The sequence below is a fragment of the Trachypithecus francoisi genome, unplaced genomic scaffold (genome assembly GCF_009764315.1).
Source record: "Trachypithecus francoisi isolate TF-2019V2 unplaced genomic scaffold, Tfra_2.0 Lachesis_group1, whole genome shotgun sequence".
NCBI classification, from domain to species: domain Eukaryota; kingdom Metazoa; phylum Chordata; class Mammalia; order Primates; family Cercopithecidae; genus Trachypithecus; species Trachypithecus francoisi.
The window spans coordinates 20,052,673-20,079,943 of NW_022681454.1; the positions used below are offsets into that span (position 1 = coordinate 20,052,673).

The 27,271-nt window shown below is 38.9% G+C and overlaps 1 protein-coding gene across 4 annotated transcripts in view; it reads right to left on the reverse strand.

Annotated features, from left to right (window-relative positions):
- The window catches only part of KCNIP4 (potassium voltage-gated channel interacting protein 4), a 1,243,239-nt gene that overhangs the window by 136,850 nt on the left and 1,079,118 nt on the right, over positions 1-27,271 (reverse strand). Inside the window, exon 2 of one of the 4 annotated variants that reach the window (XM_033213877.1) lies at positions 22,601-22,702. The exons of the other annotated variants lie outside the window; for them this stretch is intronic. Coding sequence (XP_033069768.1) covers positions 22,601-22,702 — 102 coding nt within the window. The remainder of the gene's footprint in view (positions 1-22,600; positions 22,703-27,271) is intronic. 4 annotated transcript variants of the gene reach the window in all.

The following is a 27,271-nucleotide window of genomic DNA, read 5'->3' on the forward strand; positions in this document are numbered from 1 at the left end:
AGAGCAGGTCTTGTTATCCACAAAGTTTGCACAGTGAGTGCTGGGCAGTTTGCTAGCCAATTATGTCATTTAATCTTCACAACACCTTTCAAGAGAAGGATTATCATCCCTATTTTATAAATGAGAAAATTGAGGCTTGGAAAGTCTAACTTGGGCATAACTCAAGTAACCCTTGGCCAAATGGCTAGTTAGCAAACAAGGTGAAGACACGTGTCTTCAAGCAGCCCAAAGTCCAGGTTACTGAGCACTGTGCTGGGAATGTCAATAGCAACCATCACCCTATGGAGAACTTTTGCTCTAAGCCTGGTTGTATATTATCTCATTTTAATACACACAGAAGTTCAGTGAGATAGCTACATTTTACAAGAAGTCATGTAGCCTTCATTTTACAAGGAGTACAGTGGGACTCACATTTCTTAAATAACTTACTCAAGGTCACACAGCTTAAAAATGACAGGGCTGGGATTTAATCCCCGGCTTTTTGACACCAAAGACCATGAGCTTAGTCAATATGCTATTTTAAGAGATGGCAACAATTAAATTACTCAGTTCAAAATCCTAGGGGATAAAAGATTTTAAATCACAAACTAGTTGGCTGCTGAGCCTCCAATGCCTCAATTTCTTTCCAGGGAAAATATGCCTCTGGCACCTTCAGGAGATCACCAGACCAGCGGACAAAGCTGTGCTGATAAGAAACACATGTTAGAATAAGGTACAAAGTGATGGGATCTCAGAGCTGGAAGGAACACAGGAAGTTGTTTTTCTGCATTTTACCCCTGTGAAATTTAGATTTGGGAAAGATGAATGTTTCGTTTGAGACAAAAACCAGAACCAGATGGGACTCGGGACTCTGGCCTCTGGAGCCATCTCCAGGCCATGCCGACATATCATCACTCAGTCATCTTGCAGAGGAGCCAATTCAAATGTGTATTTGCATCCAGAGATAAGCGAAATATAAATAGTATTTTAACTCATGTAGCTTCTAACAAATTTAATTTTAATCAGACAACAAATTCCCAAACCCAGACACCCTTGAGCTTCCTGGCTCTTTTTGTCCTTTGTTCTTTAGATTTCAGTCTCTCAGGGCCGAGGTTGTCCTAAGTTTGACTCAACAGTCCCCTCAGGCCATGACACAATTGGGCTAGAAATTGGAATTCAAATCATCTGGGAACAACAGAATGAGTTTTAAAAATAGGCATCGTTCTCCCCTTTCTCACAACTTCTCTTAAAATACAATAGAAGCTTGGTACAGCTCAACTCATAATTATGCAAATTTGACTCTGAGGTCAAACCATGCTGTCCAGAACACTACTACAGAACATCTTGCCTTACGAACAAACATGAGTGTGAGTCCTACCTTCTGAAGACATGCTTTGGAAACAAGTCTTCTAATGCAGAAACCAAATAATATTATGAAGAATAATGTCACATTTTGAGAAAGCTGATTCAGAACTCAGGCCGTGTGCGCAGAGGCGAGTCCTTGCCTATAAAGCATGAAGCACTGTGAGGCTGTTGGCTTCGTTCTTTTACTTAGGTCCTGCCAAAATACTGGAAGGATTATCTTATTTGGCACACTGAAGGTGCTGCATAAGATAATGTGAAATAAATAACTATTTGAAGCATTCCAAGAATAGTGAGTGTATCTACAGCAGGTCCCATTTCTTTTTTTTTGCTTTTCTTCTTTTTTCTTGAGATGGAGTCTCACTCTTGTTGCTCAGGCTGGAGTGCAGTGGCGCAATCTTGACTCACTGCACGCTCCGCCTTCCAGGTTAAAGCAATTCTCCTGCCTCAGCCTCCCAAGTAGCTGGAATTAGAGGACCCCCCCCACCACACCTGGCTAATTTTTGTATTTAGTAGAGATGGGGTTTCACTGTGTTGATTAGGCTGGTCTCAAACTATTAACCACAGGTAATCCACGTGCCTCGGCCTTCCAAAGCGCTGGGATTATAGGTGTGAACCACCGCACCTGGCCCCATTTCTAAATACAACATGACTCTTATTTAAAAATAGATGTATCCATTTGTCATTCTAAAGATATTATAAATATTGTAACTTTAAAATTCTATTTGAGCTGAAATTAATTTGTCTAGACAAAGCTTCAGCCTGCTTGACTTATATTGCTTTAGCTCATTGATAAAAATACCCTCTGAGCCATGACTCCTAATGTTTACGTTTTATTAAATTGGCCTAATAGTGAGTTGATCCATATGGCAATAACGTCATAATGAGGTTGACCACTTTCTAATGATATGTTATATATTATTAGATATTTAGAAGCTTGGTCCAGTGGTGGATACTGGAGGAAGATTTCCAGTGCTGAAAGATTCTTGACCATAGCATGCAATACTATTCCTGAGAACCTCTAGGATAAGGAGGTGATGCTATTGTTTGTTTAATGTTCAAGTCTGATATGTCAGGACAAAGAAAAAGCTGCCTGGAGGAAGATTTCCAAAGCGAATTTTCATGGCACTGTTAATTTATTTCCGCCCTTCTTTTCTACTGCAAAAACTTGTAGGGGGATGACAATATACTCACCATTCCACGCCTCGATTCCACTGCTCACAAAGCTCAAAGAGGGTGGCATGATAATCAGCTGAGGAAATAGTTTCTTGGGTGGGGGAACGTGCTGAAGTCCGCACAGCTGTGCAGCTGATGAGTGTGGGCAGGGGGAGCCAGGACCTGCCCCAAACCTGTCTTTCCTCTTCCTATTACATCATTTGACCTCCTTGGATAGAGAGTTTAAACTGGGGCCAGGCCCTGTAAGCAAGTCTTTAGGCTTTGACAATTTTAAACGCTTTATTGCAAGAATGCAGAGGTCTGGGAACTCCCTTGCCTTTTCCTATCTTTATTACTATTCACCCAGTCACCTACCAAGAATTATTTTCAGGTGCACATGGAGAGTATAGACGCAATTAATTCCAAGCTGATCACACACAGGCTGCAAGTAGAGAGCAATCAATCCTTTTGAAACACTGCGGGCATCCTAGGCCTTCCCAGACCATCCTGAGCAATTGGAATCCTGATGTTTTAGTTAGTTTGACATGTATTTCTGCAACCCTGGCCCTGAATGTATGTTAGAACCAAATACAAAAACAAACAAACACCAAAAAATGAACAAAACCATTTATAATTAGTACTTTATCTTATTTAATATTTGTATATCACATTGAAAATGAACACTGCTTGGAAAATGGCCATTTAGTTTGAACGTCTTCTGTTATAGGTGCTTGCTGGCAATGACATTGCAATTTCCATTCCAGGAGAATGAGAATTGCTTTGCAATTTCATAATTGAATTCAATCACTTATGAAATATAACAACCCAGTGGTGAACAGCTGAAGCTATTTGTCACAGCACTTATGAAATAGATTGTCTCTACCTTATTTGTAAACATAAATAACTCTTCAACAAGCTTAGATTTTAAAAAATAATCACCTACTTGGAATGCTTATTATCAGCATTAACCATATTATTACTACAGCATCATGAATGGCCCCTTATGGTAGGAGTTATTATTATTATTATTATTATTTTGAGAAGGAGTCTTATTCTGTCACCCAGGCTGGAGTGCAATGGTGTGGTGTCAGCTTATTGCAACCTCCACCTCCTGGGTTCAAGCGATTCTCCTGCCTCAGCCTCCCAAGTAGCTGGGACTATAGGCATGTGCCACCACACCTGGCTAATTTTTGTATTTTTAGTAGAGACGGGGTTTCACTTTGTTGGCCAGGCTGGTCTCAAACTCCTGACCTTGTGATCCACCTGCCTCGGCCTCCCAAAGTGCTGGGATTACAGACAGCAGCCACTGTGCCTGGATGAGTTACTATTTTTTAGGTGGTAGGGTCTTAACTGATTTTTGGTAAATGAGAAAAACAAAAATTATATTGCCGGTCATTATGCACAGACAGAAAATCTACAATAGGAATGCTGAGGGGGCAAAGGAAGGAAACAAGAAATTTAACTGAATTTACACATAAAGACAGACCAGAAGAGACTGATATTCTCGTCAGGAAAGGCAAAAGCTGAGAGGGATTATGAGCAAAGAGAAAAATTTTAAAAAGCAATGGTACATGGAGAGAGATGAGGAAAGCCCAGATTACTTTATTAAATTAAAAATGCCCTATCCAAGGAGTGTCTCATGAACTTTGATAGACTTTCTACTATTTGCCCTAAAAATCTAATAATAAGGCACATGTATGTGTATATTTATTACAACACTATTTACAATAGCAAAGGCATGGAATCAACCTAAATGCCCATCAATGGTAGACTGGATAAAGAAAATGTGGTGCATATATACCATGGAATACTACGCAGACATAAAAAAGAACAAGATTATGTCATTTGCAGAAACATGGATGCAGCTGGAGGCCATCATCCTTAGCAAATTAATCCAGGAACAGACAACCAAATAACATATGTTCTCACTTATAATTGGGTGCTAAAAGATAAGAACACATGGATACATAGAGGGGAACAAGAGACACTGGGGCCTACTGGAGTGTGGAGGGTGGGAAGAGGAAGAGGATTAGGAAAAATAATCAGTACTAGGCTTAATGTGACTGCCAAGTGGGTTCACCTTTCCCACTGCCTAGACAGAGCCAATTTATCAAGACAGGGGAATTGCAATGGAGAAAAAATAATTCATGCAGAGTCAGCTTTGTGGGAGACCAGAGTTTTATTATTACTCAAATCAGTCTCCCTGAGCATTCAGAGGTGGGAGTTTTTAAGGATAATTTGGTGAGTAGGGGCTCAGGAAATGGGGAGTGCTGATTCGTCAGGTTGGAGATGGAATCATAGGGTGCTCAAAGTGGGTTTTTTTTGTTGTCTTCTGTTCCTGAGTGGGATCTCAGAAATGGCTGAGTCAGATTATCAGTCTAGGTGGTATCAGCTGATCCACTGAGTACAGGGTCTGCAAAATATCTCAACCCCTGATCTTGGGTTTGACAGTAATGATGTGATCCCCAGGAGCAATTTGGGGAAGTTCAGACTCTTGCAGCCAGAGGCTGCATGACCCCTAAACTATAATTTCCAATCTTGTAGCTAATTTGTTAGTCCCGTAAATGCAGATTGGTCCCCAGACAAGAAGGGAGTCTTTTCGGGAAAGAGCTATTATCAATTTTGTTTCAGACTCAAACCATACACTAAATTATTTCCCAAGATTAGTTTAGCCTACGCCCAGGAATGAACAAGGACAGCTTAAAGCTAGAAGCAAGATGGAGATCTCTTTCGCTGTCATAACTTCCTCAATTAAACTTTTGCAAAGGAGGTTTCATTCATACCTAGGTATTTACGACCAGACGAAATAATCTGTACAACGAACCCCTGTGACACAAGTTTACCTATGTAACAAACCTGCACATGTACCCCTGAATTTAAAAGTTAAAAAAAAAGTTGAATACACAGAGACAGAGAATAAAACAATGGTTAAAGTGGGGAGGAACTAGGGAGATGTAGTCAAGGTATAGAAAGTAACATATAGGATGAACAAGTCTAGAGATCTTAAATTACAACATGAAAATTATAGTTAATATTGTATTGAATTTGAGATCTTTGCTAAAATAATATATTTTAGGTACTCTTGCTACATATGAAAAATGGGTAACTATGTGAGATAATGAATATGTTACTTTACTTGATTATAGTAACTGTGTCACCATCTATATGTATATCAAAACATCATGTTGTATACCATAAATATATATAATAACATTTCAAAACGTTTATACAACTTCTGAAATTGAGTCAGTAATAAAGAACCTGCCAACTAAAAAAAGCCCTGGACCAGATGGACTCACAGCTGAATTCTACCAGACATACTAAGAACTGATACCATTCCTACTAAAACTACTCTAAAATATCAAGGAGGAGGAGCCCCTCCGTAACTCATTCTATGAAGCCAGCATCAGCCTGATACCAAAGTCTGGCAGAGACTCAACCAAAAATGGAAATTTCAGACTAATATCCCTCATGAACATAGACACAAAAATCCTCAAGAAAATACTAGCATATTGAACCCAGCAGCACATCAAAAAGTTAATACACCACAATGAAGTAGGCCTTGTTCCTGGAATGAAAGGTTGGTTCAACATACGCAGATCAATAAATGTGATTCACTATATAAACAGAATCAAAAGCAGGAACATTATGATCATCTCAATAGACACAGAAAAAGCTTTCAGTAACACCCAATATCCCTTTATGATAAAAACCCTCACCAGACTAGGCATCTAAAAAACATAGCTCCAAATAATAAGAGCCATCTATGGCAAACCCACAGCCAACATCATACTAAATGGGCAAAAGCTCCAACCATTCTCCCTGAGAACTGGAACATGACAAAGATGCTCACTCTCACTACTCTTATTCAACATGGTATTGGAAGTCCTAGCCAGAGCATTCAGGTGAGAGAAAGAAACAAAAGGCATTTAAATAGGAAAGGAAGAAGTCAAACTATCTCTCTTCACTGATGATATGACTCTATACCTAGAAAATCCTAAAGACCCTTTCAAAAGGCGACAAGAATTGATAAACAACTTCAGTAAAGTTTCAGGATAAAAAATCAATGCACAAAACTCAGTAGCATTTCTACACACCAACGATGTCCAGGCTGAAAGTGAAATCAAGAACACAATCTCAATTACAGTATTCACAAAGAAAATAAAATACATAGGAATACAGCTCACCAAGGAGGTGAAAAATCTCTACAAGGAGTACTACAAAATACTGTTGAAAGAAATCAAAGTGACACAAATAAATGGAAAAGCATTTCATGCTTGCACATTGAAAGAATCAGTGTTGTAAAAATGACCATAGTGCCCAATGCAATTTATAGATTAAATACTATTCTTGTCAAACTACTAAGAACATTCTTCACAGAAATAGAAGAAAACTATTCTAAAATTCATATGGAACCAAAAAACAGCCAGAATAGCCAAAGCAGTCCTATAAGCAAAAGAAAAAGTAAAACAGAAACAAAGCCAAGACATCACACTACCTGATTTTAAACTCTACTATAAAGCCACAGTAACCAAAAGAGCTTGGTACTGCTATATACACAGACACCTAGACCAATGAAACACAATAGAAAACCCAGAAATAAAGTCACACACCTACCACCGTCTGCTCTTTGATAAGCCTGACAAAAACAAGCAATGAGGAAAGGACTTCCTCTTCAATGAGTGGAGCTGGGATAACTGGCTAACTATACGCAGAAGATTGAAACTGGACCCCTACCTTTCACTGTATACAAAAGTTAGCTCAAAATGGATTAAAGATTTCAATATAAATCTCAAACTATAAAAATCCTGGAAGACAATCTAGGGTATACTTTTCTCAACATCGATCGTGGCAAATAATTTTTGGCTAAGTTCCCAAAAACAATTGTAACAAAACAAAAATAGACAAGTGGGACCTAATTAAACTCAAGAGCTGCTGCACAGAGGAAGAAACTATCAACAGAGCAAACAGATAACCTACAGAATGGGAGAAGATACTCACAAACGATGTACCCAACAAAGGCCTAATACCAAGAATCTATACGGTAGGGAACTTAAATCACCAAGCAAAAAACAAATAACCCCCTTTAAAAATGGGCAAAGCACATGAATAAACATTTCTCAAAAGAAGACACAGAGGTGGTCAACAAACGTGAAACAATGCTCAGCATTACTAACCATCAGAGAAATGTAAATCAAAATGACAATGAGATACCATCTCATACCAGTCAGAGTGGCTATTATTAGAAAGTTCAAGAACAGATGCTGGTGATGCTGCAGAGTAAAGGGAATTCTTCCACATGGTGGGAATGTAAATTGGTCCAGCCATTGTGGAAAGCAGTCTGGAGATTTCTCAAAGAACTTAAAACAGGGCTACCATTTGACCCAGCAATCTCCTTACTGGGTACACACCCAAAAGAAAACAAATAATTCTACCAAGAAGACACACGCACTTACAGGTTCATTGCTGTGCTATTCACAATAGCAAAGAAGTGGAATCAACCCAGGTGCCCATCGGTGGTAGATTGGATTAAGAAAATGAGGTACACAGACACCATGAAATACTATGCAGCCATAAAAAAGAAGGAAATCTTGTGCTTTGCAGCAACATGAATGGGGCTGGAAGCCATAATCCCAAGCAAATTAACATAGGACTAGAAAAACAAATACTGTGTGTTCTCACTTCTAAGTGGGAGTTAAACATTGAACACACATGGACATAAATATGGGGACAGACACTACAGACTGCTGGGACAGGCAGACGTTAAAAAACTACCTATTGGGTACTATGCTCTCTGCCAGGGTGACAGGATCCTAATTCCAAACCTCAGCATGATGCAATACTCTGATGTAACAAATCTGAACATGTACCCACTGTATCTAACATAGAATTTGAAAAAGAAGAACATTATTGTAAAGAGATAGACATATGGAAAATGTATTTTTGCAAAATGTCATGCCTAATTCATAAGATGTTACTGTGTTGCTTTAGAAAGCAGGCAGTAAACAGATGGAATTGATTACCTAGTGAGTTAAATAGAGTTTGGATAAGCATAGTTATAATAAATTTTTGGTGGTATATTGGGGGATGATTTGCAGCTAATATCAGTGATGACAATAGTATTCTGCACTAAAACATTTATCCATCTATGTTTAAAAAAGCTATTAGGAAAACTGAGCAGTGATCTAGGTTTTGTTATATTCCTTCTACTTTTAAGCTAGTTTCCTCCTTGGCCTTAATTCCCCCACATGTTTAATGGCATAGAAATAGACAAAAAAAAAAAAAAAGTAGTTAATATTATAGAATAAGGTAACTGTGGGCATTAAATGAGATGGTACATGTGTCTGGCACATAGTAAACATTCAAATAATGATATTGTTGTTCATATAATGTGTAGTAGTATTAGTATTATTTGCAGTAATATCTAGCGTTACCTTCAACACTAGGAGCAGAACAGTGCCTGGGTGTGCTAATTCTGACAAATTATTCAGTTCCTCTGAGCTTTCCTTCTTGGGTCTATTTCCCAACTCTGGCACTGGATAATGTGTTTAACCTTTCCAAGCCTCAATTTTAAAATCTATAAACTGGGGATAATATTTGTATCAATTTCTTAAAGTTGTTTTAAGAGATTGAATTACTGGCAGGCAGTAATAATAAATGACAGTAATGATGACTACTAATAATTATTGCATACGTACTAATTGAGGTGTTATTCTAGAACATTTAGGAGTGAGGGGTCTAACACAGCACTTTCTGAGTTTGAATCATTTTTCTGACTCTTGTTAGCTCTGTGTGACCTTGGGCAAAGTGCTTAGTCTATGCCTCAGTTTCTTCATCAATAAAAGGGGAAGAGCAACGGGACCTACTATAAAATGTTGTCAGGAGGTTGAAATAAAATAATGTGAATAAAACATGTAAAACAGTGGCTGGCACAAAGTGTTTAAAATACTTATTATATCGCTGAATTATTAAAATGTTCTTTGAGATGAGTATGATTTTGCCCATTTTCGATGGGTACATTGAGATACAGAGAAATTGAATAACTTGTCCAAAGACACACAGTGATAAGGTTTGGTTCTGTGTGCCCACCCAGATCTCATGTTGAATTGTAATTCCCAGTGTTGGGGGAGGGACCTGGTGGGAGGTGACTGGATCATGGGGTTGGATTTCTTCCTTGTTGTTCTTGTGATAGTGAGTTCTCATGAGATCTAGTTGTTAAAAGTGTGTTGCACTGCCCCCTTCATTCTATCTCTCCCACTCCACCATGTGAAGAAGCTGCTTACTGCCCCTTCACCCTTCCATCATGACTGTAAGTTTCCTGAGGCCTCCCCAACCACGCTTCCTCTACAGACTGTGCAACTGTGAGTTAATTAAACCTCTTTTCTTCATAAATCACCTAGTCTTAGGTAGTTCTTTCTCGTAGTGTGAGAACAAACTAATACACACGGCAAGGGTAATTCTGTTTTGAAAAAATCCTTGCCCCTCAAATTGTACCCAGCTGCTTCGTTTTGCAGGCACTATTTGCATTGAATTGCTAATCATGGGATCCACTAGAAAACACAGCTCCCTGAGGACCATTTATACTCTTCCTGTTTGGAATTGATAGGGGGATAAAGACCATCTTTTGGAATAGAATTTGAGACAATAACTGAGCTTTATAGTCTGTCATTTCCTCCCACACACCTTATGATTTAATATCCTGGATGGTTTTCTATTCCCTGAATGAAGCCTAAATTGTCAACTTCTGTGTTTTTGCTTATTCTATCCCCTCTAAATGAACCTGCCGTTCTTCCTTCTCAACCTACTCTGTCTCTATTCTCTAAGGCTCATTTCAGTGGGGAAGGGGCTTCGCAGAGGAGAGGCCTCCTGTGACATTCACACACCCTGTGCACTTGTCAGTTCTGATGGCTTTATATATCAATGACTTCTTTGAATATCTGTCATTTCCTTTGTGATATAAACATTTAGAGGCAAGAGATCTATCTCGGTTATCTTATTACCACTAATGCCTAGTATGGCCTGGGCATTAGAGACAATTTATTCATTTATTCATTAAATATCGATTGAGTGCCTATTATGACCCAGGTATTGGTCAAGGTACAATGGACACTAGAATGAACAAAAACAACAAAATCCTTTCTCCCATGGGCCTGAAATTCTAATGGAAGAGTCACCAATTGGACATCTGAGTGGCAATGTCAAGTGACTGGATGGAGACATTTTTCTGAAGTTGATGAGCACAGTCTGGCTGAAGATGTGAATGTCAGAGTCATCACTATACAAGTAATATTAAGACCATCAAACCCAGTGTGATCACTAAGGCGGTGGATGTTGGCAGAAAATACAACAGTAATTCTTTTGTTCATGGAATGAAGGAATACATTTTTAAAAAAAACCTAAAAGGGCCAGGGAGTGGCAGGGACTCCAGAGTAGGAAAGCCCAAAGCAGGATCAGCCTAGAAATGACCAGTTTCTAAGAATTACTTTTCCTGTGGGTTTCCTCTCCTGGGGGCATGTCACAGAGCTTCCTGTTCATGGTGGTATTCACCAACAAGAAAATAACTAAGCAGCATGGCTGTATTTAACATTCATTCAACACAGACACAGTTTCCACATGGTCTTTACATATTCTTCACGTCTTCAAACATTTGCCCATGGATAAACAGTGTCTCTCTTTGAGTTCTTTTTTCCTCTTAGTCCAGGGGCAGCTTGCATGTAAACATCGTATCCAAATAATGATGCCTAAACTCATCTTGATGTGACCAAGCTTTGGCCGTCATGTGGTAAAACATCATAAAATCTCCCACAACATTATCAAGTGAAAAGAGTTGGAAGTGATTTCAGAGAACTCAGGAAAAATGCTTTGCAAAACAAAGCATGAAAATGTACTGTCCAGACTCTGCCCCCATCTCTCCCATTAGAGTATAAGATCATGGCGGGCTGGATCCATGTCTGGCTTATTCATGGCTGCATCACTGGCACCAATGTGGTAGTGCTATGTAGTCAGCATTGATAAAAATTTGTCAACTGATTAAACAACCTGGGCTTGAGTCCCAGCTTTGCCATTTAGTAGCTGTGTAATTTAGGACAAGTCACTTAAAACCTCAAGTTTTTAATCTCTTCATCTGCAAACTGGCAATAATAGTGGCACTTGAACAGTAAGTCTGGAGGGTAAGCAGTATAATGTGTTAAATAATTTTTCATAGTGCGTGGTACATCATAGCAATGAATCCGCATACAGGCTTTCTGTAATGATATGATTTTGACACTGATCCTTCTAACATCTGCTCACCTAAAGCATTAATTTTACACTTTTATTGAAATAAATGTGATTTTTAAAATATCCTCAGGAACACTCAATGAAGAATAGGTCCACCTTGAAGCAGAGTCTGAAAACACGATAATATGCTATGGGATTGTTTTTCTCCACAGCCTCAAAGGAGAATGGTTTGCTGAAAGATAAATAAGGTTTCATACTGTCAGTTCATCTCCAGAACTCATCTTTTGTTCTTCTATTTCTTTTTTTTAATGAAACCTTACGAATAAAGACGGACCAATATTTCCGTAAAGAATTGTTGCCTATCACACTTGGTGCTTCAAAACCCTTGGCAAAAGGCAATTTGAAAGGTAAGAAGGCTAAACTTGAACCCTACAATCTAAGCAGATAGAAAAACAATGCTCTGTATTTTGTAGACCTGATGGAGTAGAAAATTGAGGCTCTTTGGAGAATTAGATTCCCATTTCAGCAGAAACCAGACTCATTGACCAGACTCACATTTAGCCCAAATATTACTTCTTAGGCCAATGAAAATGAAAAATAGGTTGTATAGCTCCTACGAGAAGCTACCTTGGTTACCACCATGAAAGTATTACATAAAACAAAGAAGGCTCTCATTTATCTAACAGTCTACACAGTGTTTTGCAAGTAGTCATCATTCCACCCATTGTGACCCAAATGAACAGTAACAAAAGTGGAAAAATCAAGTGGGAAGCAAAAGACTTAATTATATAGGTAACCTGAAAAAAACAAAAGATGCACTAATCAACAACAAAACTTGTTTAACGCTTGTTTCAAGAATTTGTGTTATTGAAGCATTTAAAGCCAAGATGTCTAAAATAAAACTATCATCTCTCCTTAACTGGCCTTCATGGCCTTCCCTCTATGCACCTTATCTTGATAAATTTCACCATTATCATTTTGGTGGAGTCACTTCATCTCTTTCCTATCTTTCACTCAATATCACAAATTGTTTTTCAATATTTCCAATTACACACAATTCCACCATGTGTTTCAAATTTATCCTCTCCCTTCCACCATGATTGCCATGTTTAGGACAGTCTAGTGGTAAAGACACTAAGCTTTGGTATTACATCGTTGAAGGTAAACATCCCTGCTTTGATGTGTCATAATTGTTAGGTGCTGGGTGAGTGATTTAATTTCCTTGTTTACTTTTCTCTTTTAAGTGGAGATTATAAATTGTACCTTCCTCATAGACTTGCAGTAAATATTAAGAATAATTGTTCAGGCTTAAAATAGCATTATGCTTAAGTGTTAGCTATTGACACTGTCTTGCATAGACATTTTAAGCAGTTTCCAACTAATTTTCCTGTCTTCTTTCTCTTTCTCTCTCAACAATTTGTCTTCTGACTTATTTTTGGTGTTATATTACCACTGTGAGTTTCAGTTGGTTCATTGTTTCAGAAACCAATATCCCACTAAGTTTGGTAATTAGTTTTGACACCCTGTCTGTCTCTTGTCTTCAATTATTGTTCTTGATCCTTTGCTAGTCTTTTTTTTAACTTCAAGTTCACATCATGCCTTCTAAAATTTGGCTCATATCTAGCTCCCTCTACTCTTGGCTGACTAGCCATCCCCAAATGCCAGACAAGATGAAAAATCACTCCTTAACTTAAAAACCTCACTTAAAATCCCCATTGCCTCTCTGCAGAGTGAATGCAGCGTAGTGCCCAGGAAAGTTTTCAAAATCTGGCCCCAGATCACTTTGCTAGCTGCTTCTCTTTCAGACTTCTTGCCCCTCCTGACTGTCTAAGCTTTGTCTTTTGAAGTACCTAGAATGCTCCTCCTTTTTCTCCCTCTGATGAAATGATTCTTCTCCAAAATCCCTTGCTGAAATATTAACTCTCTGTGAAATGCACCTAGGTGAGATTGAATTTCACCTATATCACTACAATAGCTGTGATCATCGTAGCAGCAGGAGAATAACAGCAAAAGCAGTCAACATTTACTGACCACGTACTAGCCAGTAACTATTCTAAACACTTTACATGCTCATTAATCCTTTGAGCAAACTTACAGATTATTTACTATCATTTCTACCTTATGGATGAGGAAATTGAGGCCCAGAAGGGATAAGTAGCTTAAATAAAGTTTCTATAACTAGTTAGTCACAGAATGAGGATTTCAACCAAATAGGCTAATCCCAGAGTTATCACCTTCAACTTTTTAACTCTAATATCTCTCTAGTTTTGCCTCTCACAGCATTCACAGCACTTTACTTATATTCGTTGTGTCTTAGTGATCTACATATGTGTCTGTTTATTTCAGTACAATGTTAGTCTTCAGATGTAGTGATCTGTGTGTTCCCCTGTGCCTGAAACTATTGCTTTTCAAATAGTGCTCCATAAATGTCTGCCATATTGAAGTGAAATTCATTAAATTTGTCAACAGAGAACAGCTGTCCTGACACTCCTACCTTTACCTTTCCTATACTAAAACCTGTGAATGATTTAATGACGACCTCTAGTAGATACATAATGGACCAGGAAAAACAAAAACACGATTTTCCATTTTTCACTAAATATCTATGTGACTTTGGGCAAGCCACTTCATCTCTCCTTTTTTAGTTTGGAAGATGGAGATTATAACCCTTGTAATCTGCCATTATCACAGGAGTTTTATTAAAATGAAATGAGATATTCAAAAGAAAGAATTTTAAAACTTGCAAAAGGCCACACACATGTAAGAAACAAATATTCTAATAGGTAAAACATATAGCCAATATCTAAACGATAGGGCCAATTGGTATTACAGCTGGGTTCAATGGAGCTTCTAATGTTTCCCATGGTCTGCCTTTCATGGACAGTGAAATACCACAAAAGAAGGAAATCTGTGTTAGCTTTGAAACCTCCACCATTTGTCACAGCCAGGAATAATTAATGCCATCTCAATGGCTGCTGCCATGCTAGATCTGGAAAGAGACTTGGGCACAGTCTCTACTTCTTATTCATGGATGGTGAGAGGCCCAGAGAGAAGAAAAAAAACTCATTCAAGGGGCTACCACCAACTTCCTGCACAATATGTGCTGTGTATGAGGGTCCCACATTGAGCAGGTAAGTGGAAAAAGATCTAGTCATATTTTTTTGTAAAACTGACCAGAACGTTGAACGTAACTAGAGAACTGGTCAAGTACAGAGACTCTGCAGCTCCACTGCTGTGTTCAGTCCCTCCCCCAACTCCCACACCTCTTGCTGGTGATGTGATTCAGGCAAATTAAGTAATCCCTCATGCCTCAGTTTCTTATTCTGTAAAATGGGTATAATCATGTCCATCTTACAGAATTATTTTTAGGATATAATGAGTTACACTGTACAAACCACTTAAAACTGTACCAGGCACATAGTAAGTGCTAAATGTTTGTTAAATAAATGAAAATCACATCTGAGATTTTGAACATAACACTTTTAGGGCTTAATGAAATTGAATGAACCTTGCTTTCTATTAAGAAATACATGAATATTAAATTTACATTCATGGGTTATGTCTCTGTTCTTCCACAGATTTTCCTGACAACATGCCTAGGTCAGAACCTTTAGCTAAATTCACCAAGGAGTTAGCATGAGATTAATTAACTGTCAGAGGTTAAACATTAAAAAAAAATCCTGGAGGTTGCTGTTGTATTTTTAATGGCATCATATTGGCCGTTCAAGTTGCTTTTTGCAAACAAATCCTCCAACAGCCAAATGCTGATGGTTTCTCTGCCAACAGCAGCATCTAAAAATTTCTATGATCAACGTGCCACCAGGAAAAACAAAACACACTAAAATGTTATGCTATATTTGATGCCAAAAACCTGAAACAAGGTTAGGAAATTGTGTTTTGCAGTTTTGCAAGGCAATGTACTGATGGTGGCTTATTGATGAGTGGTCTAGTCTCACAATAACCTTGTCATATTCATGCTCCCATTTCTGCTCAAATCAAAAACAAAAACCCCTGGAATGAAGCTCTAATTTAGTGAATCAATTATTTTGATTGAATGTGGTCACTGAGATAGTACTAGGTAGATGTTGTTATTAGTCAAATTTAGATAAAAACGTGAACGCATACAAATACACAGATAATCACGTGTGGAATGTCTTATCTTTTGTATTTTTTCCTGACCATTATCTAGTAAGTATCTTTTTTGTCAAATAATGTCCATTGAATGAATAAGGAACATGACTACTTTATTCTTTGGTAAAAGAACTGGGGCATAGAGAGATAAAGTGAATTGCTCAGAGTTATTCAATGAGGAGATATAACCAGAGACTTAACAGCATTTATTATTTCTTTAAAAAATGTGCTGACATAAAATTTAGTAGCTAGGAATTTCTTGACACTAGGTCATCCAAAAGGACCTAAATTCCTTAATTCTATAAATAGCTACTCAATATCAATGTACATTCATGAGCCAGTTGTCAGCCTCCAGCCTCCAAGATGTCATGGAATTGGAAGCAATCTTTTTTTTTTTTTTTTTTTTTTTGAGACCGAGTCTCCCTCTGTCACCAGGCTGGAGTGCAGTGGTGTGATCTCGGCTCACTGCAACTTCTGCCCCTCAGGTTCAAGTGATTCTCCTGCCTCAGGCTTCCAAATAGCTGGGACTGCGGGCGTGGACCACCATGCCCAGCTATTTTTTTTTTTTTTTTTTTTTTTGTATTTTTGGTAGAGAGAGGGTTTCACTCTGTTGGCCAGGATGGTCTCAATCTCTTGACCTCGTGATCTGTCCACCTTGGCCTCCCAAAGTACTGGGATTATAGGCGTGAGCCACCATGCCCAGCCTGGGAAGAAAACTTATAAGAGGAGTGTGGCTCTAAGTCTGACTGACGCTAAGTGTGACTGACTCTAAGAATTGTCACTGATCCTGTAGATCACAACACCTGGCTCCTAAGATCTACAGACTCGGGAAAGCATCTTTCATCATTTAGCCTCCTTCTTCCTCAATGCTGCTGTGGTTCTGGAAGTCTGACCTTTGAGGACAATATTATCTGGACTCCTTGCCCTTCTGGCTTCCCATTGGGTTTGGCCACTGGAGAAGAGGACAAGAGAGAGGTTATGGTACTTATTATTTGGGCTCACTCTTTGGTGAGTTGACAATAGCTGCATTTCTCATCCAAGGACTAGAGCCCTATCTTATCGTTCCAGCTAAAGCTATGGCTTTTTCCAGCTTCTGGTAACCAGCAACCTAGAAATGATAACTTTTGCTCTTGCTCACACTGAATGTTTCACAGCCTTATTGGCTCAAGAAACCCTACACATACCTTTGCAAAATGTTCCTTCATTCACCTCTCCCCCATTGCCCATTTAAATATGCCTTTTGTTTCCTTCCTGGACCTTGACTGACATTGAATTGTAGAATTTCAGTGTTGGAAAATACTGGATTTGGAGTTGAGTTTCTCATTTCAGATTTTTTCAGAAGCTTTGTGATTTTGAGCAAATAATCTCCCTTCTCTAGTCCTCAGTTTCCTCACATATGAAATAGCCTATATTCCTTATAGTAGGCTATTATTGTTACTACTATTTTTAAAATACTCTGTAAATCACTTAAAATGCGATGACTATTTCTTTAGAAACCATCTAGTCCAGTTGGCTTTCTTGTGTGCCAGCCACGTGAAATTGTCTTTCCCTGTCCTTGGATTTTTCCAGTAAGTCTTCTTCTATGAGTATGATGGTCTCATATCTTGCAATCAGACAGTAAGTGTATCGGTATCACTGGAGTAAAGTTCTTTTGGGTATAGGGTTTTGTTTATTCAACTTCTCAGGTGTGGGATTCTGCTCAAATCATTACAAGCTTTTCAGTCCACAGCTATCTCAATTGTGAATTGGGTAAAACCTACCCTCCTGCAGGCAAAAGGCCAGATCTAATGTTTTCAGTTTTTTTTTTTCCCAATGTGAAGATTTACATTAGGAAAAACGGCAACTACTGCAGACCTGTAAGAGCTCCCTCAATCAATATCAGAGGCCATCAGTGCACTCAGACTGCTAAAGTGATGAAAACAGCAGGCTATGGACTCAGAATTCTAGGTCTGCCAACTGGGGCATTTGTTTTGTTTCTTGATGCCTCAGTTTTTTAGTCATTCTATGTACCTACCTCAAAAGGTGGTCGGGAACATCAAGTGAGTTCATCCTTGTCATTGATTCATGCTTATGATATTTCCTATACTAAATACTTTGCATCGATTATCTTATTTAGTTCCCATGACAATCCATTTTCTGATAATCGTAATCATCTTTCTTTGTCTGTCTCCAATAAACCATGCCCCTTTCCTCCTTCTAGAACACTCTCTCCAGACCTTCACATTACTGGCTTCCTTTTATTCTAAGGACTTAAAAGACATCTCAATGAAGCTTTCTCTGACCTAGTCAAGATATCTCCCCTGCATACATTCCCTTTGCATCATATCACCACAGGTGTACTTCTGCTATAACACTTATCATGTCCCAAGATAACCTTTGTTTTCTTGTTTATTCTCCCTCTTCCCGCATAAGCTCCAGGAAGGTAGTAAACTGTGTTCCACTCCTCACTAGAAAGTGAGTGTCTAGTATCATGCCTGCCCTATATGGTCTCTAAAAATATTGTGGCATGAATGACCAAATAAAGAAATTAAGAGGCAGAGAATTTACGTAAATAAGTTTACAGTGATAAACAGGCATTTTCTTTAGTAAGAGGCACAACAGGAATTCAGACACATGCCAGGATGATGCTAAAACCCACAATGCCCCCCTTTGCCTCTTTCAATAGCTCTTGGACGAGATCATGAAAGTCTGAGCTGGCTCAGAGCTGTAGCACAAGAGACATAAAGGAGAAGTGAAATTAAAAGATATTCAGAGAGTACACTGACCAGAGTTTAGTAGCCATTAAGATGGTGGGTGGGGGATCATTAAGCAGAGAGAAGATTCCAACTTCAGCAACTGGGCAGCTCTTGATGCCAATGAATGATGTAAGAAGCTCAGTGAGTGCTACAGAGTGATAGTGATTAGGATACTACCTCTGGCTGTGCATTCATCCGCATCCTGGGATGAAGGTTCAAAGAGCTGTGGGCAATTGGCTGGCTAGGGGACAGTGGGATAGGCCAAAAATGTGAACAAGACAATTCTTTGTTCAAAGCCCAGGTATTGCTGCCTCTATCCCTGTCTCATTTCTTACCCTGGTCGATGCGATATTTGTGTCAGGTGGAAGACATTCTAAGGCCTAAATTAATTCTCATTAGATCGTATCTATTACTCTTGTTCAACTACCAGTCAGGTGGCTCGATGGGAGAAGGCCATTGGCTATGGCATAGATCCATCACCTCCTGTCTTTGAAGTCATGTGTGTTGATCCCTGGTACCTTTCCAAGAGAGTGGTGCTTTTTTTTTTTTTTTTTTTTTTTTTTTTTTTTTGAGATGGAGTCTCGCTCTGTCGCCCAGGCTGGAGTGCAGTGGCGCGATCTCGGCTCACTGCAAGCTCCGCCTCCCGGGTTTACGCCATTCTCCTGCCTCAGCCTCCCGAGTAGGTGGGACTACAGGCGCCCGCCATCTCGGCCGGCTAGTTTTTTGTATTTTTTAGTAGGGACGGGGTTTCACTGTGTAGACCAGGATGGTCTCGATCTCCTGACCTCGTGATCCACCCGTCTCGGCCTCCCAAAGTGCTGGGATTACAGGCTTGAGCCACCGCGCCCGGCCACAGTGGTGCTTTTTGATATTTGTCTGACAGTCTTCTCAAACATCAAAGTCAAGATATGTGGTTCAACACGGTAGTTTGGGACTTATAAGTTTTGCCTTTGACATTTTAAAAATGAGAAATACATTTAATTTGCAAACATTTAAGAATGTCTATGGTTCTTCATGCAGAAAATCTTTGTCATATGCTGCTTCTTTTAATGTTTTCATTTGAGGCACAAACACCAGAATAGTTTAAATCGGTATTTAACACATGACTATAAAAGGTATAAAATTTCCAAATATTAAGAGTATCATGCCTAAATAGCAAAAGAACTCAGGAAGAAATATGTATGCTTTGCTAAAAAACATTTGAAAGGCCAATTTGTGTAAAAATTTTGTAATATACATTGGGAAGCTTACATTCTGATAAATCAGTTCTTTTATCCAATAATTCAAAGTTTAGGGGAAAGTCATTTTAAAAGCATAGCTATATACACAGAGTCATTTATCATAGTGCTATTTATACTGAGAGTGGGAGGTAAAAAGGGGAAAAATTTAAATATCCAAAGCCAGAGAATGGGGTCAAATACAATATACTAGCGCTATGGAATGTAGTATTATGCTTACCATTAAAAATGATTTTACAAAAAGTTTTAATAGCAGGGTTGATATTTATGAAAGTATACCATGTAAATGAAATAATAAAAATTTGGTATAGATATGATATCATCAGTACATATACATTGGTGGTAAAAAAGATATTACTAGTTATTTGTAGTTACTTCAAGGTAGCAGATTGTGTGTGTGTGGTGTGCACATGTGTGTGTGAGTTCTTATCTTTCTTTGCACTTTTCGGATTGACTGTCCTGAACATGAGAGACTTTTGCAAACATGATAAATAAACCATTCACCTTTCCAACCCTGGAGGAGAAGGCAAAAAATGAAGAGGAGAAGGCGGGAGTCTTATGGGTCCACAAATCATGAGCTAAGTCTAGCGTCGGTTCAGTATCAGCCAGTTCTATACATTCCCATTAGTACTTAAAGTCATTCTGATCTTTTTTTTAGTATTTTCTATTTTTTTCCCTCTCAACACATCCTTTTCCCTCACAGTTAGTTGAAAATTGCATTGTATCCTCTGTGAACATTTATTTGGGGGCATGGCTTTATCAGACACTGGTGCACAAAGAGTGCTAACAAGACATGACAATTTTCTGCTTCTCTATGTGAATACAGAGATCCATTTGAAAGTTACATTTTACCTGTCTACATGGTACCAATGACTATATTTTCAGCAAATATCTGATAAATTGGCAATTTTGATTCCAACCTGAAAGGAGAAAAGCGATGGCTCTAATAACCAACAATCTCTGACAAATAGTGGCAATAAAAGCACCTGCAGCTTCAATATCACGTAGGATTAGGGCTCTGGCATTTTTCTAGATTATAGTCTTCCAGGTTGCTGATGATGTTATGTTTTATTTGTGAGATGGTGTGTGTGTGTATGCAATGAAAGAAAAAAAAATCAGGGCAATGTATCTAAACTATAATTTTAATTTTTGTATGTGCATGGGATTATTACTAATAAAAGTTATTTAATTCTGCCTCCTCTCCCCACAGAATATAATGTAAACTCCGGTAGAAGAGGTTTTTTTGTTTTGGTTTGGTTTTTAATCTGTTTTATTCACTGCTCCATCTCCCAGCACAAGAAGTAGGCAGTGACATATAATAAACATTTGTTGAATGAATAAGTGAATTAATTAAATCTTATTATGATGATATATCACCTTTGATCAGTGCCATTGACACAAATTGCTATTCTATTCTGGCACTTTTCATTGAATGTATCATGTTGTTTGTGGTTCTTTCCATATTTTCTCATTTGTGTTGTGGAGACCCATGACATTTTAGGGCATTCGTATTTTAAAATCACTAATTGAATCCATGAGTTCCTACAAAATGTTATAGTATTATAAAAAGAGAGTAGGTGGAGATGTGGGTTATAGCCCCAATACCTAGGGAATTCCACCTAGATTTTTAATGTTCCATTTTCTCACTAGCAAAGAATACCACCTTCTCTGATTCGAAGAGTTGTTTGATGCTTGAAAAAAATTGTGTATAAAGGATGTTTGTTCACAGAGAATATTTGTAAATGTATATTCTGTTATATAGCATCTTTATAAAATAAATTGAGGACTTCCCTTAAATATCCTCTATTTTCTACTCTTTAAGAATGCCACAAATTTGGAGAGAAAGAGAAGATGGAGAATGTGATGGTTAACCTTACCTGTCAAGTTGGCTAGCCTACAGTACACAGTTATTTAATCAAACCCTAATCTAAGTGTTGCTGTGAAGGTATTTTGTCGATATGCTTAACATCTATAATCAGTTGACATTAAGTTAAGCATAGATTACCCTGAATAATGTAGGTGCACCTCACCTAATCAGTTGAGGCTTCCTAAAGAAATCCTTCCTGAGCTTCCAGCTGCCAGCATATTCTATGAATTTCAGACATGCCAGCCCCCATAATGGTGTGAGCCAATTCCTTCAAATAAATCTCTTTACATATGTTTGCATATACGCATATGTACGTGTGTGTATGTGCATGTGTATGTATGTATATTATATGTATATGTTTATGTGTATGCACGTGAGTATGTGTTGGTTCTGTTTTTCTACAGAATCTTGACTGATACAAGGAGAGAATGAGCAAAGAAGAAAAGTCACATTTATTTAAATGTTTGACCCTTTGTAATATTTTTTCTAATCTAGTGATATTTCTGAATTTTGGCAGTGTCTAAATTACAGACCCAGTGAATGAGAGTCAAACAATGAACAAGGTAATATGGTTAAAGTGTCCAGCTGCTTTGCTAACAAGGCAAGCAATAGGAATTCCTACAGTTACTTGAGTCTAGTCCCCATCCCTCACATCAAACAAAAATGTCCCAGTGTTTTGCAGGACAGACTCCTGTCACTAAGACTGTGCTGTCAGTCTGCCAAATGGAAAATGACTCCTAATAGCCCAAATGTTCTCCTGGGTATTTAGGGAGACACGAATGCATCAATAGAGTTGCTTTTGTAGAATATAATATATTGATTCTTTGTAGAAGCAGAGAACTGCAATGCATGCAGGCCTAAAGAAACAAAACAAGAATTTCAGAGGAAAAAAAAAACCAAAAAAACAAACTTGCTTTGAATAGCAGGAGACGACGTTTTGGCAGCTGAGCAGGGCAAGAGCTTCATGAGCCGCTCTTTAATGCTGCGCTTGGTGCTGTTCTGAGCGTAGAGGAAACCTAGAAGATACAGGATCAGTTCTGTTAATGCTGTCTGCAGAAAGAAACGGGACGTGCTGCGGGGTTTATCAGAGAAGCCAGGCAGGAAGGATCAGGGATGCAGCCATCCACTCAGGCAATCACAGGCAGTGGGTTGGGACCCCGGAAGGAAAAAAACGAAAGTTTGTTTTCTTCTCATTTAGTTTTGTTTTTATTTCTAAATACTGTTTTGAAGATAATGATGAACAAGTGAAAGCAGAATCACAAAATGTATCTATTGAATGGCAAAAGATTAAAAAAAGCCATCAAAAAAAATCTGGTGGTTTTTTTTTTTTTTTTTTTCGGCCCTTAGGTTAGGGATAAAACCAGTATCACTAGAAGAGTTAACTGGATTGAAATTTCAGTAGCAAACCAGCACTAAGGGCCCACATGACAAGTTTCTGTTATTGCTCCCGATCTTTGATTAGAGCAGAGATAGACACTTCACATCAGTCACTCACACCACAGTCACCTGTTAGTACCTTTGCCTTCCTGAAAATGAGAAAACAAATGTCCTTAATATGCAGCTTCATTAGCATATACTGATATGGCCAGAGATGTGACCATCTTTCCCAGTTTTTACATGTGGACACTAATGAATGGAACTTTTTCAAACACAGTAATTCTGGAAGAAGCAAGGCAAGCTTGTCAAACATTAACCCAGAAATAGACAGAGCAGTATGTGTGACAGCAGATACCTGGAGAGGACTCAAGAAAAATCAAAAGCGGTTGGATGGGTGAGCTTGCAAACTGCTGAAACAACTTTTGATGTCAGGAGCCAACTATCCAAGTTAGCATCAATTTACCCACCCTGAGGTCTCAGACGGTTGGATGTCATGTTAATAGGTAACTAGCCTCCCCCAGATCAGCATGGAAGGTGTCAAATATAAAGCATCAGCACAGAAACCAATTTAAATCAAGGTTCTACCATCTTCATAACATGAATCTGGCAAATGTATGACTTGTTCCTTTTCTAATTCTCATCTTGGAATTATAAAAAAGTCCTGACCACAAGCCTTCTGATTTAGTTTCCTTTCGGCCTGTTGTACCCACCAACAGTGTCCACGGGCTAAAACTCTTGTGTGTGTGTAGAGTGGGATGACAAAATGAAGTAGTAAATACACAATGTAAATAAGATCATTCCTCTGATTAAAAGCCCTCTAAAAGCTTCATGTTATTTTTCTCTCAAGGATGCCAAGTATGATCTGGCCCTGCCTGAGTCTCTGACAGCATTTGCAGCCACTCTCCCTGTTTTCTGGGCCATCCACTATTGGCCACACCACCCTTCTTGCTAGAACTCACAAAGCAGGCCCTCCTCTGGTCTTAATACCTATGTGGTATGAAATGTCTTGTTCAACTGCCGATTGAGGGTCTGGCACGTAACAGAAGGTCAATAAATGTCTGGCAAATGAGTAAAATAAATTCACTTTGGATGTCTAAAGAAGACTTGATTCATTTCCTAGATTAATATCTAAGTAAGCTTTCTTTTAATTTTCCTTTAAGTTCTGGGATACATGTGCAGAACGTGCAGGTTTGTTACATAGGCATACATGTGCCATGGTGGTTTGCTGCACCTATCAAGCCGTCATCTAGGTTTTAAGCTCCACATGCGTGTGTAGAGTCGGGTGACAAAAATTTTATAAACGTCCTTAATATCTCCCTCCCCTTGATCCCCACCCCTGACAGGCCCCTCTGTGTGATGTTCCCCTTCTTTTAAACTTGTAAAATAAATCTGGTTTACATAAAACACACACCCTACATTTTGCTTCTGTTTTCCATTTCTGGAAGGATGCAGCCATCTAACTACCCTCTCCTTTGTAAACTCCTCTAGGACATGAGGGTCTTACTTTAGCTCCCCACACAGGCATTCTGCTCCTCCCCTTTATGCCATTTCAAACCTCCGTGCCAGGGTATGTGCTGTTTCCTCAGTCTTGTCAGCTGTTCACCAATTCTCAACTTCTGTGCTGTCTTTTTTTTTTTTTTTTTTTTTTTGAAACAGAGTCTCACTCTGTTGCCCAGGCCAGAGTGCAGTGGCACAATCTCAGTTCACTGCAACCTCCAGGTTCAAGCAATTCTCTTGCCTCAGCCTCGTGAGTAGCTGGGATTACAGGTGCATGCCACGATGACTGGCTAATTTTTGCATTTTTAGTAGAGACAGTCTGGTTTCAAACTCCTGACCTCAAGTGATCCACTGACCTTAGCCTGCCAAAATGCCAGGTTTACAGGCGTGAGCTACTGTGCCCAGCCCCATGAGGCCTTTAAAACTCAGTTCAAACACACCTTCCCCTGGCCAACTTTCCCTTTTGTGTCTCCAACTTGCCTAAGAGAAGAAGGACCTCCTCCCTCTCCTGCTTCCCAAGCTAACTTTGGGAGAAATTTAGCTTATAGTTTAAATGATAATAGCCCTTCCCCAAAACTAAACTGCCTTTGTAAAGCTAATGAAAGACCACCAGGTTAGGAGGATGAGAGGAGCCTGAATTCTGCTAAGGTGTAGCCATAAGCTATTACCAGCCATTATTCTCGAGGTCATGAGATTCATAACTTCCCCAATTACTTCTGCAGATAACATCACTATTGTAGAATCTAAGATTGGCTTTTTGAGATGTCTTTTCAGGTTTTTGCATTTCTGACAATGAACAGCTTCACCCAGACCTGCCAACCAGTCCTGTGACCCCACCCAGACGCCAACTCAGAATGAGGACCATTTTCCATACCCCTAGGATTGCATCCCCAACCAATCGGCAGCACACTTTCCATTGTCCACCAACTATCCTTGAAAAACCCTGGCCTCTGAATTTTCAAGGAGGCTGATTTGAGGAATTAAAAACTCTGGGTCTCTGGCTCAGCTGGCTCGGTATGACTTAAACTTTTTATTGCAATTTATTTGTCTTCATAAATCAGCTCCATCTGGGCAGCAGGCAAAATGAACCCAATGGGCAGGTTACACTATCAACTTCAAAAAGTTAGGATCAGATGAATAATATATAAAGCATTTAGCACAGTGACAGCCACATAATGCAGTCCAAACAAATATTAGATACTCATTTTGTTTCACTTATTTGAGTATACCATATTCCTGACTGTCTCGGATCCTTTTCACATGCTGTTATCTGTATCTAAACTTTTACTTTACTTTCTCTTCATCTAGTTAATGCCTGTTCATCCCTGAGATTTCAGTTCAATGATCACTTTTGAGGAAAACCTTATAGGGCAAACCAAACTAGATTATGAACAGTTACTATAGATGCCCATAGTTCTCTATGTTTCTCCTTCATAGCAAGTATAATTAAAACAATTCATGATACAATTACATATTTAACACGTCTTCCCTACTGAAATGGAAGATAGAAGATGCCTACTTCTAGCCTTTACAGAATAAATGTTATTGGATATTCTTTTATTATTATGATTATACTTTAAGTTCTAGGGTACATGTGCACAACGTGCAGGTTTGTTACATATATATACATGTGCTATGTTGGTGTGCTGCACCCATTAACTCGTCATTAACATTAGGTATATCTCCTAATGCTATCCCTCCCCGCTACCCCCTCCCAACAATAGGCCCCAGTGTGTGATGTTCCCCTTCATGCGTCCAAGTGATCTCATTGTTCAATTCCCACCTATGAGTGAGAACATGCGGTGTTTGGTTTTCTGTTCCTGTGTTAGTTTGCTGAGAATGATGGTTTCCAGCTGCATCCATGTTCCTACAAAGGACATGAACTCATCCTTTTTTTATGGCTTCATAGTATTCCATGGTGTATATGTGCCACATTTTCTTAATCCAATCTGTCACTGATGGACATCTGGGTTGGTTCCAAGTCTTGCTATTGTGAATAGTGCTGCAATAAACATACGTGTGCATGTGTCTTTATAGCAGCATGATTTCTAATCCTTTGGAATATATACCCAGTAATGGGATGGCTGGGTCAAATGGTATTTCTAGTTCTAGATCCTTGAAGAATCACCACATTGTTACTGGATATTCTATACCACTGTAAGGAAACATATAACTGGACAAGCTACATGAGGCAACCCTTTCCAAGAATCAAACAATAAGCAATGTAGAACTGTGATGCTTGAGAGAAGAAAAACCCCAGACATGTGCTTCACAACTGCCCTGGCTCTCCCTGCCTCGTGACATGTTCCTTCCATAGTTCAGGGAGGTGGAGCTCACAGTCACTGAGCTGAAGTGGCAGAGATTAGAGTTCCAGGCTCCTGAAGTGGCTGGAATTTGTAGGCCAGGGCAAAGAGAGAATTGATGTATGTGTGTGTATTCTGCGGGTAGCTGGTGGGTGGGAAATTTGTGTGAAATTAAATGTGGGTTATTGACTAAGGGCTAGGATATGCATGCTCAGGGTAAGGCTTTATAATGCTTAGCAGGCAGGCCTGAGAATGGAATGAAATAACAGAAGCCATGTAGAGCTGGAAAGCTGCAAGGTGTTGGAGTTCTAGCCCTGCCAGCCTTCCAAAAAGCACCTCTGGCATTGCCCTAAGAACTCAGAAAAACCATTTTGGGAGTAAGGATAATTTCCTAGAGTAAGGGCCACA